Source organism: Vanrija pseudolonga, chromosome 5, assembly GCF_020906515.1.
Source record: "Vanrija pseudolonga chromosome 5, complete sequence".
NCBI lineage: Eukaryota > Fungi > Basidiomycota > Tremellomycetes > Trichosporonales > Trichosporonaceae > Vanrija > Vanrija pseudolonga.
Window position 1 is genome coordinate 2,516,431 of NC_085853.1, and position 13,383 is coordinate 2,529,813.

At 64.6% G+C, this 13,383-nt stretch overlaps 6 protein-coding genes across 6 annotated transcripts; all 6 read left to right on the plus strand.

The window, feature by feature from the left end:
* The first annotated feature begins 394 nt into the window (after positions 1-394).
* creB (Ubiquitin carboxyl-terminal hydrolase creB) lies at positions 395-3,683 on the plus strand. Its single transcript, XM_062774210.1, has 3 exons — positions 395-962; positions 1,007-2,040; positions 2,077-3,683. The coding sequence occupies exons 1-3, from the start codon at positions 795-797 to the stop codon at positions 3,404-3,406; spliced, it is 2,532 nt and encodes an 843-aa protein (XP_062630194.1). The 5' UTR covers positions 395-794; the 3' UTR covers positions 3,407-3,683.
* A 53-nt stretch (positions 3,684-3,736) lies between these two features.
* Positions 3,737-5,122, plus strand: coq10-1 (Coenzyme Q-binding protein COQ10, mitochondrial). The gene is made up of 4 exons (XM_062774211.1): positions 3,737-4,086; positions 4,396-4,624; positions 4,729-4,777; positions 4,815-5,122. The coding sequence occupies exons 1-4, from the start codon at positions 3,827-3,829 to the stop codon at positions 5,003-5,005; spliced, it is 729 nt and encodes a 242-aa protein (XP_062630195.1). The 5' UTR covers positions 3,737-3,826; the 3' UTR covers positions 5,006-5,122.
* Positions 5,123-5,558: 436 nt separating this feature from the next.
* FMP52 (Protein FMP52, mitochondrial) lies at positions 5,559-6,511 on the plus strand. The gene is made up of 2 exons (XM_062774212.1): positions 5,559-5,893; positions 6,013-6,511. Exons 1-2 carry the CDS (start codon positions 5,607-5,609, stop codon positions 6,458-6,460), a joined length of 735 nt encoding a protein of 244 aa, XP_062630196.1. The 5' UTR covers positions 5,559-5,606; the 3' UTR covers positions 6,461-6,511.
* A 2,189-nt stretch (positions 6,512-8,700) lies between these two features.
* LOC62_05G007692 (uncharacterized protein) lies at positions 8,701-8,901 on the plus strand (the record flags this gene model as incomplete). Its single annotated transcript, XM_062774213.1, has 1 exon — positions 8,701-8,901. The coding sequence occupies one exon, from the start codon at positions 8,701-8,703 to the stop codon at positions 8,899-8,901; it is 201 nt and encodes a 66-aa protein (XP_062630197.1).
* A 743-nt stretch (positions 8,902-9,644) lies between these two features.
* On the plus strand, positions 9,645-10,957 carry prlL_8 (MFS transporter prlL; the record flags this gene model as incomplete). The annotated part of the gene is made up of 2 exons (XM_062774214.1): positions 9,645-9,673; positions 9,730-10,957. 2 exons carry the CDS (start codon positions 9,645-9,647, stop codon positions 10,955-10,957), a joined length of 1,257 nt encoding a protein of 418 aa, XP_062630198.1.
* A 640-nt stretch (positions 10,958-11,597) lies between these two features.
* Positions 11,598-13,282, plus strand: LOC62_05G007694 (uncharacterized protein). Its single transcript, XM_062774215.1, has 7 exons — positions 11,598-11,870; positions 11,966-12,072; positions 12,107-12,258; positions 12,381-12,491; positions 12,525-12,606; positions 12,657-12,727; positions 12,825-13,282. The coding sequence occupies exons 1-7, from the start codon at positions 11,785-11,787 to the stop codon at positions 13,170-13,172; spliced, it is 957 nt and encodes a 318-aa protein (XP_062630199.1). The 5' UTR covers positions 11,598-11,784; the 3' UTR covers positions 13,173-13,282.
* The last annotated feature ends 101 nt before the right edge of the window (positions 13,283-13,383 follow it).

Consider the following 13,383-nt stretch of genomic DNA (forward strand, 5'->3'; position numbering starts at 1 on the left):
ACGCTCTGCTGTCGTTGCCCGCCGGCGAGTCGCTTGCATCAAACGCACAGTCAGAGATATCCACAGCAGAAGCAGCCGCGCCGCCAGCAACGCCTCCGCCTCGGCCCTCGCTTCGGCCTCTGCTCCGCTCTCACTGCTCCGCCGCTGCCGCCTCCGCCTCCGCCCCGCGTGTGTTGCCCCAATCTGTGACCCCGCGCGGCGGTATTTTGTGTCGCCCATTCCATCTCACCCTGGCTGGGTCGACCGACGACCACTGGGCACTGGCAGCACTCGCCCTTAATCCCTCGAGTGACACCTACTCCTGCCTTAGCAATCGTCTACATCGTACATTACTCGACGACGACGATAACGACGACGACGACGAGCACGGCGACACTGACGACATACCCCCCCGACTGCCCGCATCGCATCGCCCCTCTTGGCCGCCTCCCCGCCCCCCGCGTCCCAGCTCGTTTCGGCCCACGCCCGCCCGCCCGCTGCAGCCAGACACCGCCGGCTCACCTCGCCTTGCTGTGCCCCGCTCAACTGTGACTCATCTCGCATCGCACTCGCAGCGGCGGCGACAATCATCATCAATAACACACTGCATACATCGGCTCATCAGTGACGCGACCGACGCACCGCGGCCCCCCCTTCCCCCACCCTCCCCTCCGGCCCGCTCACCTCCGCCAGCCCCGCTCGACACACACGCGGCCATCGCGAGCCCACTCTAAACCTCTTCATCACCACCCCGCTCGCCTCTGGCCCCAACTCCCCCCGCATCACCCTCTGCATCTACCACCCCCAACCCCCGCATGGACAGCTGGCGCCGCATCACCCGCTCCGTCGGCGGCGGGCCGACGACCGGCACAAACGCCGGCCCCAACGGCAAGGCCAAGGAGCCCGATGCCAACGGCCGCGCGACTGACAGCCCGAGCGGCAAGGAGCGCGCGCTCGACGAGGCGCTGTGGGGCCTCGAGAATGTGAGTTGGGCCTGCTGTGACCGCGCCGCCGCTGACAGCGCCAGTTCGGCAACACTTGCTACTGCAACTCGATCCTGCAGGCCCTCTACGCCTCGCAGCCCTTTCGTGCATTTGTCGAGTCGTACCCCGACGTCGGCAAGCCGTACAACGAGTTTGGCGGCGCGATCGCCCACGGGCCCATCGTGCCGTCGCCGTCGCCGAGCGAAGCCAAGCCCAACCCCCTCGAGTCGGTCGTCACCTCGCCCGCAAAGGAGAAACGCGGTGGCCTCCTGGGCCTTGGTGGCAAGAAGCAGGCCCCCCCTCCGGTCCCCAAGGTCCCAGTTGCGCCTGCCTCGAACCAGCCCCCTCCTCAGCCCATCATCCTGCCCCCCGACCCAAACTTCCCCAACGACTTTACGCTGTTCCAGACGATCCAGGCACTGTTCCACCACCTGTCGAGCTCGGCACCGCACCACCCCGCGGACCCCAAGCCGGCAGTGTACCCGCCAGGCGTCACCCCGCCCGCGGCACCTGTCACCTCTGGCATGGTCGGCGCGCCGGCGGCTTCGGGGCAACCTGGGCAGCCCGGGCAGCCCCAGGGCCCGTCGCTCCTCGCCTCGCTCCCGCCGCCTTCGACACCACGCGGCGGCGGACCGTACAAGGCGGGAACGCTCGGCCGTGGTGTTGTCCGCCCCGAAGACGTGCTCCGAACGGTGCGCAACAAGCACTCAATGTTCGGAGGCCAGACGCAGCAGGATGCCCACGAGTTCCTAGGCTTTATCCTCAACCAGCTTGACGAAGAGGTGCAGCAGATTGACGCCGCGCTCAAGGTCAAGGGAGAGGAAGTGAGCGACATCAAGGAGATGGGCAAGAGCTTTATCCACTCGCTGTTCCACGGCGTGTTGGTCAATGAGACGAGGTGCCTCAACTGCGAGACTACGTCGACCAGGGAAGAGTCATTCCTCGACCTGTCGATTGATATCGAGCAGCACTCGAGTCTGACGGCGTGTTTGCGCCAGTTTAGCCACAGCGAGATGCTGTGCTCGACCAACAAGTTCTACTGCGAGACGTGCTGCGGACTGGTCGAGGCGGAGAGAAGGTGGGTAGAGCTTCTCGTGTCGAGCTAACCCCTCAGGATGCGCATCAAGTCTCTGCCAAACATTCTTGGCCTGCACCTGAAGCGCTTCAGGCAGGACGACATGGGACGCCTGCACAAGCTCTTCTACCGCGTCACCTTCCCTCTGCAGCTCAGAGTGCCCTGCACCACCGAGGACACGGACGATGGCGAGCGCCTCTACGAGCTCTTCTCGGTCGTAGTTCACATCGGCAACGGCCCCACCCACGGCCACTACGTCACTGCTGTTCGCTCCGAGAACAACAAATGGGTCATGTGCGACGACGAGAACATTGAGCCTATCGAGGTCGACGACTTGGCAAACTACTTTGGCGACAGCATTACTGGCGCCGGGTACGTTCTGTTCTACCAAGCTGTCAACCTCGACTTGCAGAAGCTAGGCCTCAAGAAGGCGCCCCCTGTCCGCATCCTGCCACCAGCTCTGCGCGCCAACGCTATCGAGATTCTCGACGACTCGGCGGCGGGCAAGGTGTCGAGCGACAGCGACCCTCAGCGCTTCGCGACGCCTGACATTGCATCGGTTGGCACCGTCTCGTCCGAGGCGCTGTCGTCGGTGGGCGCCACGCCGCAGGCCGCCCCGCCCATTGTCCCCGTCAAAGCAGCAGAGACGAACGGTCCCGCCACCCCTGCTGTGCCCAGCCGCCAGCCCAGCGTGCTCCGCACCCCTGGCATCGCTACGGCCAACGTTGCTTCCCCATCGGCATCGGCTACATCCACCCCGGTGCAGGAAAAATCGAAGTGGTACTCGCTCAAGCGCAGAGAATCTGTCCAGTCATCGGGATCCGCGGCATCGACTCCTGCCGCCCGGCGCGATCCCGATGCCGCTCCGGTCAAGGGCACTCTGCAGCGTCAGCCGACGGCCAACACTGTCAACACTGTCAGCACGGCGTCGACGTCACAGGGCCACCTCGACCACCCCGACGCGCTGCACAACCGGGCGCTTGATGCCGCCGTTGACCTGTCGAGTTCGATGGTTTCGACCGCGTCGGGTACGTCGTCGTCAGGACTCTCAAGCGGAGCCCTTGCCGTCCCTGGCGCCGGTTTGGGACGAAGCGCCGCCGAAAGGCCACCACGAGCGGCATCGCACACTGTGCAGACTCCCACGCCACCTGCGCCGAGCCCCACCTCCACGCGTCCATCCAGAGCAGCGTCCACCACAGCGGCGACTGGTAGCGGCGCCAATGCCGGCGGCAACAATGGCTACGCCGGCGGCTCTGGCCTCGGGCGCAAGCTCAGCGGTGCTATTGGTGTCGGCAAGCTAGGACGGAGCACGAGCAGCACATTCAAGATGGGCTTTGGGAGGAAGAAGGTTGAGGAGGAGCAGTCGTAGGGGAGCGGCGGCGTGTGAGCGTTTGGCTTGGCGCGCAATGACGTGGTTCGCCATTGCTGCTGCCAATGGCGACGACGCGACGACGCTGCTGACGGGGGTGGCTGGCTGACGCTCGAACCCTGTGCTAGTGTATGCTGTAGTGCTGTGCTAGGACGTAATCTTGAGTGCGACGAGACTGGCCGAGGCAAATGTAACAGTGGATGTGCCACGGGGTGCAGCAGCAGGCGGTGACGGAGGTGATTCCCAGTGGTAGCTCGGCGGACCAAACAACCCTGGCAGCAGTGGCGGCGGCGGCGACATCGGCGATCGGCCCACAACGGCGGCACTGCCTGCACTGCCGGTTGACGATTTGACGGTTTTCACTCATCACACCGACACTCGTGTCCACTCTTCCTTCTTCTTCCTGTCCACCTTGCACAAATGCGCCCAACAACAGCATTAACAAGAGCAGCGCGCGCAGCGACGACAAGCGTGCGCGTCACGAGCGCAGCGCTGCGGCCGACCCTCAACCTCGCCGCGTCGCGACCGTCCCCGACCTTCCCCGCCGCCGTCCCAGCCGCTGCGACCCGCGCGTTCTTCTCCCTGCCCGACATCACCAAGCTCGCAGGCCTCGTGCCCGGCGCGCCGGAGAAGAGCGCCGACGCAGAGGAGCAGCGCTTCAGCGCGCGCAAGATCATGCCGTGAGTCTGGGGGTGCCGCTGGCGGCGGCAAGACGAGGTGTGAGGGTGCCCACGGTCGTGGTCGGGTGATACGGTCGGGCGAGCATGCTCGCCATGGTCATGTCGTCGCGGCATGCTTCCTCGCCACTCACTGGGACGAGTGCGTGATGCCCAACGACGCGAGCATCGGAAATACAGCTGCCGCACAAGCGGCCACTCGCCGCGGCGAGAGGCGCGAAGCTTGGCGCCGCCCGCCCCCGCCGCCCAGCCGCCTGCCTTCTCCTCCACCTCTCCCAGCTGGCTCGCTCGCTCGCTGACACCCCACCACAGCTACTCCCCCGCGCAGCTGTACGAGCTCGTCTCGGACGTGGGCGCCTACTCGGCCTTCATCCCCTTCTGCACCTCGTCGACGGTGCTCAACGCGTCCGGCGGCCCCGCGAGCGGGTGGAAGCCTGGCCGCGAGCCGTTCTCGGTCGAGGCGGAGCTGGCGGTCGGGTTTGGCGGGCTGCAGGAGCGGTATGTGAGCAAGGTTGTTGGCGAGCCGTTTGTGCGGGTTTCGGTGAGTAGCGCGGCACGCGAGTGCACGGCGGGGGGCAGTGGTGACAACACCCTCCCCTGCCCTCTGCCGCCGCTGGGAGGAACGACACTGACGCCACGCCCCAGGCGACCGCGTCGGAACGCACACCAATGTTCAAGAACCTCGAGACGACGTGTATGTGGCTCCTGGCTTGCAAAGCTGACACCCGCAGGGTCGTTCAAGCCCACCACGCCGGCCGCACCAGGACAGGAAGCCTCGGGCCCGACTCTGCTCTCCATCGACCTCGTGTTTGTGTTTGCCAACCCGCTGCACCGGATCGCGAGCCAGGCCGTGCTGCCCAAGGTGGCGGAGAAAATGGTCGAGGCGTTTGAGGATAGGTGTGTTGAAGTGTTTGGGCGGTAGCGAGCGGCTCGCTCGCCTCACGGCTGTGTTTGGTTCCGAGGAGGATGGGCGCATCTCGGGCGGTTTGTCATAATGGTCATTGGTAGCACCACTCTACATTGCATTGGCATGGGCGTGTGGGTGTGGCGGGGTGGGTGGGCGGGCTGAGCGGGGTCGCGTGCGTCGCGTGTGCGTTGAGCGAGCGCGGAGGTCGGTGGTGCGGCCGAGGACGCGTGCCGAGACGTGCAGCTCGGCACGCGCTCGCCAAGCGGCTGGTATCAGTCAGCGCGATGGCTATAGCCCACATCCACGCAGTGCATCACGCCTCGCCGTCGCGTCGGCGTAATTTCATGATGGTCACGGTGTACGCCTGCGGTCTCCTCGATCGCCGTCGGACAGGCAGCGCCGGCAGGGCGGGGCGATATCGGCGCCGGGTGGCCACCGCCATGGCCGACGGGCTCGCTGGGTGGTGGCATCTGACGTCACGCACCGTGCCGCTCGCTCTTCGCTGCTCACCGTCGGTCGGCAGAAAAGTCGCGGCGAGGATATAAACCGTGCTCTGGCATCTCATGCATGCTCTCATCACCTCGACATCCTCCTCGACCTCAACCCCCACACGACAATGACCTCAATCATCCTAACCGGCGCAACGGGCACCGCAGGCTCCGCGGTGCTCCACACGGCCCTCGCCTCGCCCCTAATCTCGCATGTGACGGTGCTCGCGCGCCGCCCCCCGGCCATCACGCACGACAAGCTCGAGACGATTATTTTGCCCAGCGACGAGTACCCCAAGGGGTTTGACGCGATCCCCGACTCGCTTGTCGAGCAGCTGCGCAAGCGCGGGAGCTCGGCGGTCGTTTGGGCGCTGGGCGTGAGCCAGCGGGATGTGGACAAGGAGACTTATGTCAAGTGAGTACATCACGCACACTCGCTGCGCTCGTGTGCGGTGGCCTGAGTAGGGGAGGATCATTCGGCCCGTCCTCGCGCTCAGCTAGCACCACTACGAGCCACAAGCTGACCCCCCGCAGGATCACCTACGACTACACTGTCGAAGCAGCCCGCGCGTTCCAATCCCTCGGCACGCCCGACAAGCCGTTCCGCTTCGTCTTCGTAAGCGGCATGGGCGCGGACCAGACGGAAAAGTCGTACCCGATCTTCGCGAAGATCAAGGGACGCGCGGAGAAGTGGCTCGTGGAGCACGAGACGGAGAGCTTCAAGGCCGTCAACCTGCGTCCTGGCGGCATCGTGCCCACGGCCGAACACGCCAAGAACGTGCCGTTCGTCCAGAAGGCGATGATCAGCGCTGCTGGGTGGCTGCTTCCCTCGCGCATGATCCAGAGCACGGACCTTGCGAAGGCGGCGGTCGAGCTCGCGGCCGGTAACGGCTGGGAGGCGCGCGACAAGGCCGAGCACTGGATCGATAACACCGCGCTTAACCGCCTCGCCAAGGCGTACGACGAGCAGATTGCGCACTGAGCCGCGTTGGCGGGTATGGGGCTGTTGTAAGATGCATAGAGTATAGACTTGCGAGGGCGTGCGGGTGGGCTGGGCTGAGAGGCGAGGCCGGTGGCACATGTGCCGACTAGGTCAGAACGACAGACGCCACGGTCTCAGTCCACCTCGGCAGACAATGACGGCGTGCACAGTGCATACCCCACGCACCGACGGCACAGCCTCGGGCACATCGCCACCTCCGACAAAAGAACGAAGCCGACTCGCGCCGTGCCACTCACTCAGGACGCCGATCCGCCACCTCCTCGCACCCGCACGGCACAGCACACAGCACACAAAAAGCTCTCCTCCGCCCCCGGATCCCGGTCGCCAGTCCCCTTCCTCCTGGGACCGGTTCGGATCCAGCGAGCGGGCTCGAACCCCCAACCTGCAGGTGTGGCGGGTGCGTCCGTCCCCGAGCGGTTGTAACCGCTGCTCCACGCGCTGCTGCTGTGCCGGTGGCAGCTGCGAGGCTCGACCACGGCGCGGCCACCGCGGCAGTCGGGCCCCCAGACGCTCACCCGAAGCCACAGTGCAAGATACATGGATGCCACGGTACCCAGCCAGGTCTATTCGACCCAGAACGGGGGCGGGGCAGTGGCCCCACCGTCCCCACGGAGCCGGTACTAGTTCGACAGCGCCACGCACGATGGCGACGGCAACCCGGTCGTACTTTACAAGGTGGCTTGGCCCCCAGCAGACACACTCCCCGACATCACCGGAGGGTCGGGGTATCCGATTGCGGCTGGGGTTGGGGAATGCTGATGCGATGGGGCTCACGGCCCCGTCGAAGCCCCAGTGGCGCTACGCTACGATCAAGAGATGGCCCAAAGTTCGCTGTTGCCGCGAGATGCCGTCGCGTCCTCCCGGCGAGATAGGAAAAAGTGCGCGTTCCGCCAGGCAGAGCGACCAGTGCCTGCGGTACGTACATAGCGGACTTCACGACGGCCAAGGCATGTATGTTGTCTTGTCCTATCGAGCTCAAGCCAAGCCGGGTGCGGCATCCCAAACACATGTGCGCCCACATGGGTGGGCAGGGCCGTGGCGCAGTGGGTGTGGAGCGTGCCTGCGCGCGTACCGCCTACTGCCGCGCCAGCCCGCGAGATGCCTCGCGCTAGTGTCTATCGGATCTGTCTGAATGCATGCGGCGTCCCTGTCGATAGGACAGCAGTGGCGAGGGAGGGAGTGGATGGTGGTGTCAGTGGAGATCGGGAAAAGCTCGGAGGGCTCGGTGTTGGACAAGGATGTTGTCGGGGCTAAGTTGTCCGACGGTTGGAGCGGGTCGGGTTGAAGCCACCACGAAACTGGAACCGCAGAGGCACGCGAGGAACTGGTGCTGTTCGATGGGCAGCAGACTTTCTTTCTCGGGCGCTCGTCGACGTGCTCGTCGTTGTCGACGGCCCGGACTGTGGTACTCACCACCACTTACTCGGCCGTGACGAGACGGCCGTGGCGGGGGTGTCCCGAAGCCTCAGACTCGCCGGATGCAGAGCGCACAGTCAACCAACACCGAAGGCATTACCGATTCCAGCGGCAAACGCTTGGCAGTTATTCGTACAACAAACCCAACAACCAACCACGCTCGAGCGCTCTCCCGCTCGGCGGGGCCGGGACCGCACGATCATCATGACGCTGCTCGTCGCGCTGTGGGAAAAATCAAAGTGCGGCGCCGGCGGGCGTGCGCAGAGAGCAGCGAGCGGCAGAGCGGCAGGCGCACACAGGGCCAAGTGTCATCACATGTGACCTGTTTATGGGGGGCCAGGGCACAGTGCCAAGCCATTCATCCAGCTGCATCACGGGGCCAATGCCGTCGACTACCTTGATATCCCGGGCGAGGGCCCGCACAGCCAGTGGCCTAGATCCGCGGCTCTTAGCCCATTCGGCGGGCCTGTCGTCAATCGACGACGGACCAGTCCACTCTGTTCCTGCGGCTGCCCCAGCCGGCAACGCGCGGCACCCCGCGCTCGCGCCTCGCTCGCTCGGGGCAAGCGAGACACCTCTGTGTCAGCTGGTCGTGTGGCGTAACAGCTGACTGCCGCTGTTGGTCGTCACGTCGGTCGGTCCCGGGTCAGGCAGGCGGCGTCGTGAGACAGTCGAGAGGCGAGAGACGGGCGACCAGGCCAGGTCGCCGAGCCGAGACATTATCCACTAGATATAAAGACGCTTGCCCGCGCGACCGGGAGCCTCCCCATCGTTCGTTCGTCCCCATCCACACCACCTCCACAATGGCAGACATCGCAAAGGACAACAAGGGCCCGACCAACGTGTCGCACCTCGAGACGACCCACAGCTACGACGACGGGCTCGCCCACAAGGCCGAGCACGGCGTTGTTGACGAGTACGTCGTCGACCCCGTGCTCGAGGCCAAGCTCGTGCGCAAGATTGACATGCACATGCTCCCCATGCTCTGGGTGTGCTACATGTGAGTGACGTCCCATGGGGGTGGATGTGACGTGGCGCGCGGGGTGCGGGAGGGGGAGCGGTGGCCCGCGGGGTGGCCCGGATGGGGTGGACGGGGCGGGCGGCAACATCTGCGCTGGTCGTCGCGTGCGGCTGTTCGCAGTCACTGGCCGGCAGCGTATCGCTTGTGCAAGCGTATGTAGCGCCAAATCCGCGCCGGGGATTACACACCAAGTGGCCCGTGTATCCGCGGCCACCCGTCCGCCAGTGGGGTGGGTGGGTGCCTCACTTGCATGGCAAAGCGGAGCAGCGGCCTCCTCGGCACATGTGCTCTACTATCGGGCCGAAAGCCAAGCGAGGCGAGAGGTGCGCCCCCAGCGCCATCGGTCTCCCAGCTCGGCTGTGGCTTCTGGCTGGTGGCTGGGCGGACAAACCAAAGCCCAGAATGTCACCCGCCAAACGCCAAGCCAAGGCGACGTGGTTGCCTGGTCGTCGTGTGGCGGTTGGCCGCTGGATCGGAACTGGCTCGGCCTGCCGGCAGTGCTTCTGGTGCGGGGCCAAACCCAACCCAATCCCCCTCGGTGATATCACGGCCTCTGCGATGCATTGGCCCGAAGTCATCCCTCCGGGGTCGGCTACGGCTTGGGCTCATCCCTCCGGGGTGGATGGTGGATGCACGCCGGGGTCTCCGCGCTGCCTCGCCGTCACCCCGTCTTCCCCACTCTCCTCACCACCACCACGCCCCCCCTCACGACCTCACCTCCCCCCAATGCGCAATGCACAACTAAGCTACAATCAGTTGCCTTGCCATTAGACTACCTACTCTTCGCACACCATGCTGACCCCCGCCCCAGCCTCAACTACCTCGACCGCACCAACATTGGAAATGCGTACCCGGGCGGCATGGGCACCGACCTCAATCTCACCTCCTCCGACTACTCGCTCGTCCTGTCCATCTTCTTCGTCGGCTACCTCCTCTGGGAGGTGCCCTCCAACATGATGCTCGCGCACTCGACCCCGCGCGTCTTCCTCCCGACCATCATGTTCATCTGGGGCGCCATGTCGATCGGCGCAAAGGGCATCCACAACCTCGGCGGCATGGTCGCGTTCCGCTTCGTCCTCGGCCTGGTCGAGGCAGGCTTCTTCCCCGGAGTTATGCTCCTCATGTCCTGCTGGTACAAGCCGGCCGAGCTCTCCAAGCGCGTCGCCATCTTCTACACGGCCGCCCTGATGGCCGGTGCCTTCGGCGGTATCCTCGCCGGCCTGATCATCGAGGGCCTCGAGGGCAAGGCCGGCACGCGCGGCTGGAAGTGGCTATTCATCATTGAGGGTCTTATCACCGTATTCTTCGCGAGCATCGCCTTCTTTGTCCTCCCCAACTACCCCGCCACGACCAAGTGGCTCACCGAGGAGGAGCGCGAGCTCGCCATCAACCGCCTCCGTGTCGGCGCCGGTGCCGACGCGCCCGAGGAGCACGTCTCGCACTTCCAGGCCTTCAAGGACGCCTGCAAGGACCCCAAGACCTGGGTCTTTGTTGTAGTCTACAACCTCATCAACGGCGCCGGCACCATCTCGTACTTCTTCCCCACGCTCATGAAGACCCTCGGCTACACTGGTCGCAAGATCCAGTTCATGACCGTCCCCATCTACGCCGTCTCGCTCGTCATCTCGGTCACTGGCGGTATCATCGCCGACAAGACGCGCCAGAAGGCCTTTGTTGTCCTCGGCGCCGCGCTTCTCTCCACCGTCTCGTTCATCATCATCACGGCCGTCAAGAACTCCAAGGTCCGCTACGCCTTCCTCTGCTTCGGCGGTGCCGGTATCTGGACTGCCGTCCCCGTCTTCCTCTCGTGGATGGTCACCATGTTCGACGGACGAGAGAAGCGTGCCGTCTCCATCGCCCTCGTCAACGGCTTTGGTAACCTCGCCTCGGTCTACGGCTCCTTCCTCTGGGACAAGAAGTACGCCCCTGGCTACCTCCCCGGTTTCGCTACCACCACCGCGCTTTGTGGCTGCATTGCCATCGTTGTTACCTTTGCCCGCTTCATGTGGGGCGACAAGGGTGTCGCCAAGACCTCGTAGATGGCAAAGAGTGGGAAGCGAGCTCGAGTAGAGAGGAGGACAAAGGGAGGCGGGTTTGTATATATGAGATAGGGTCCCAGCGTCAAAGCAAACGGTCTGGTAATGCATCATCTTGCTTAGAACTCGGTTTGGGCACGCTTTGAACTTGGATTGGGCGCGCAAGTCGTGGCAAGGAGCGGGACAGGAGGGCTTCAGCCGTCCGTTTACCGTGCTAATGCCACAATGAGGTCCGTGCGCCTTCGCTTACCACGTGGCATCACGTGATCAACACACCAAGCCCTCTACCTGCGTGTATGTTTGGACAACGAGTAACGAGAGACTTGTATGTATGCAGGCGCGCAGTACGCGGGAGAGTGAGGCAACCAAGTGCTCGACGCATGCATGCAGCATAGCATACAGCTATCAACACGAAGGTGTCGAACAAGTGCAGTGCAGTGTAAACAAAAGAGAGACCCCCGACCTGACGTTTCATCGTCGCCGCGCGCCGCCGCGTGCCTTTTGCGTTTTCCTGACTGACAGCGAGCGGCGAGCGGCGACGGACGACAAAGTCCGCGAAACAACGCGACGACGAGCGGCGAGCGGCGGCGACGACGACGCACAGCTCCTTGTTCACAGCATTTGCATTGTTGTCACCGTGTCACGACGCGCGACTCACCACTACCACAAGCACCAACGGCGACGACAGCACCGCCCAGCCCAAATCCGTCGCGCGCACAGCATCCATCGATAGCCCCGTCACCCGCCTGCCCGCCCTCCGCGCCATCGCGCCTCCTTGCCTCATCGCACCCCGCGCCTTCCTTCCTCCCTCCTCCTCCCACACCACCACCATGTCCGACTTCCCGTCAAGCGGCAAGCTGAACCGCGCCAACGTGCTGCCTGCCGCGCAGCTGGCGACCAAGACTCGCGCGTTCAGGTAGGTTGCGTGAGAGGGCGCGGAGAGCACACCTGCGTGGTGGTGGTACCTCTGTCCCCTCGACCCAATGACCACCTCCCCGCTCACACGCGCAGTCGCCTCGTCGCCATCATCAGCGGCATCGCGACCCTCGGGTCGCTCGGCCTGGCGGGCATCGAGGCGTGGTGGTCGTCCACCTATGCGCACTACTACACCGACTTTGGTGGGTCGACGTCTTTGTTCAAGCTGACCCCCAGTGGCCGACTTTGGCGTTGCGCACTCGTCCGGCGCGACCCGCGTCGACTTGCCTGTCAAGGTCAAGGCGCTGCAGGGCTTTTCTGGCAGCATGGCCGGCGCGCTGCTCATCCTCGCGATCCTGTCGCTTATCGCGTTCATCTTCTCCGTCAAGGTATGTGTCATGGAGGCGGTGGTGGCTTGGGACAGAGGCGGGACGATGGGTCGCTTGTCGACGTGACCCGGGTCGTGTCTGCGGAGTTGTGGCCGCTAAAGGTTATCGACTAACCCCCCCAGAACACGGTCGCGGTTTCCCGCCCTCTTCCCTTCCGTATCCTCTGGATCCTCACGCCCATCTTCGGCATCGCCGTCCTCGTCCTCAACTTTAACGCGCGCTTTGTGTACAAGGTGGGTTGAGCAGTTGATGGCGCTGATGGGCAGACGTCGCTTCGCCATATCGGCTCAATCGACTACTTCAATGCCCACAAGGGCCAGGAGATGACCGCCGACGAGGTGTACAAGGGTGTGTGATCCGGTGGTGACGCACGGGCCATGTTTGCTGACTCTTCCAAGCTGGTTTCAGCGTCTGGGAGCGAGACACTATCGGGTCCTGTGTCGGCTCTGGCGTGATTGGCATCCTTTCGGTAAGTCACGTTGTCGGGGTGTGGCCGCGGACCCGGCTTGCCGACAGTGCACATGGTGCACCCCCACCCGACGCGTGCAGCACCCTGACACGCACAGCTGTTCCTCGCCTACTACTTCTTCACGATCGACCGCAACTCGCGCCGTGGCGCGACCCTCTCGCAGATGAACTACGCCGACCAGACGTACCACCTGGAGCAGTACGGCGACCGCAGCCTCGAGGAGCCGCACGACCCGTACCTCGACACGTCGCTCAACTACGGGTACGCTGACCGCAGCGCGACGCACAGCCCGGCGCCGCACGGCCGCGACGCGAGCCCGGCACGATCTGGACGCGACGCGAGCCCCGCGCGCTACGACAGCGATGCGCGCGAGGTGAGCCCCACGCCCGAGGGAATCGCCCGGAGCGACCGGTACGACGACGACCCGCGCGAGCTGGGAAAGTAAGCACGCACGCAGACAAGCGTCGGGTAGGCGACGACGACGAGGTGGAGGATGCTTGACAACGACGTGTATACATTAGCCCATTGCACGATATCTCTATGCGTGGGGTGTGGTTGTGCGAGAAGCGGAGCGGTTCCAGGCCGACGTGGTAGAGAACTGATCGCCGCCGTGTCGGGAGTGGGCGAAGTGGGTCTCTGTCGGCCCTGATCCGACA

Excerpts from the sequence above, each read along its gene's own strand:
- coq10-1 (XM_062774211.1), top strand. The coding sequence starts at position 3,827 with ATGCGCCCAACAACAGCATTAACAAGAGCAGCGCGCGCAGCGACGACA. Across the intron at positions 4,087-4,395 it reads AGCGCGCGCAAGATCATGCC|CTACTCCCCCGCGCAGCTGT; the intron begins GTGAGTCTGGGG and ends ACCCCACCACAG. Across the intron at positions 4,778-4,814 it reads CAAGAACCTCGAGACGACGT|GGTCGTTCAAGCCCACCACG; the intron begins GTATGTGGCTCC and ends TGACACCCGCAG.
- creB (XM_062774210.1), top strand. The coding sequence starts at position 795 with ATGGACAGCTGGCGCCGCATCACCCGCTCCGTCGGCGGCGGGCCGACG. Across the intron at positions 963-1,006 it reads CGCTGTGGGGCCTCGAGAAT|TTCGGCAACACTTGCTACTG; the intron begins GTGAGTTGGGCC and ends TGACAGCGCCAG. Across the intron at positions 2,041-2,076 it reads CTGGTCGAGGCGGAGAGAAG|GATGCGCATCAAGTCTCTGC; the intron begins GTGGGTAGAGCT and ends CTAACCCCTCAG.
- LOC62_05G007694 (XM_062774215.1), top strand. The coding sequence starts at position 11,785 with ATGTCCGACTTCCCGTCAAGCGGCAAGCTGAACCGCGCCAACGTGCTG. Across the intron at positions 12,073-12,106 it reads GCACTACTACACCGACTTTG|TGGCCGACTTTGGCGTTGCG; the intron begins GTGGGTCGACGT and ends GCTGACCCCCAG. Across the intron at positions 12,607-12,656 it reads CGCCGACGAGGTGTACAAGG|CTGGTTTCAGCGTCTGGGAG; the intron begins GTGTGTGATCCG and ends GACTCTTCCAAG.
- FMP52 (XM_062774212.1), top strand. The coding sequence starts at position 5,607 with ATGACCTCAATCATCCTAACCGGCGCAACGGGCACCGCAGGCTCCGCG. Across the intron at positions 5,894-6,012 it reads GACAAGGAGACTTATGTCAA|GATCACCTACGACTACACTG; the intron begins GTGAGTACATCA and ends GACCCCCCGCAG.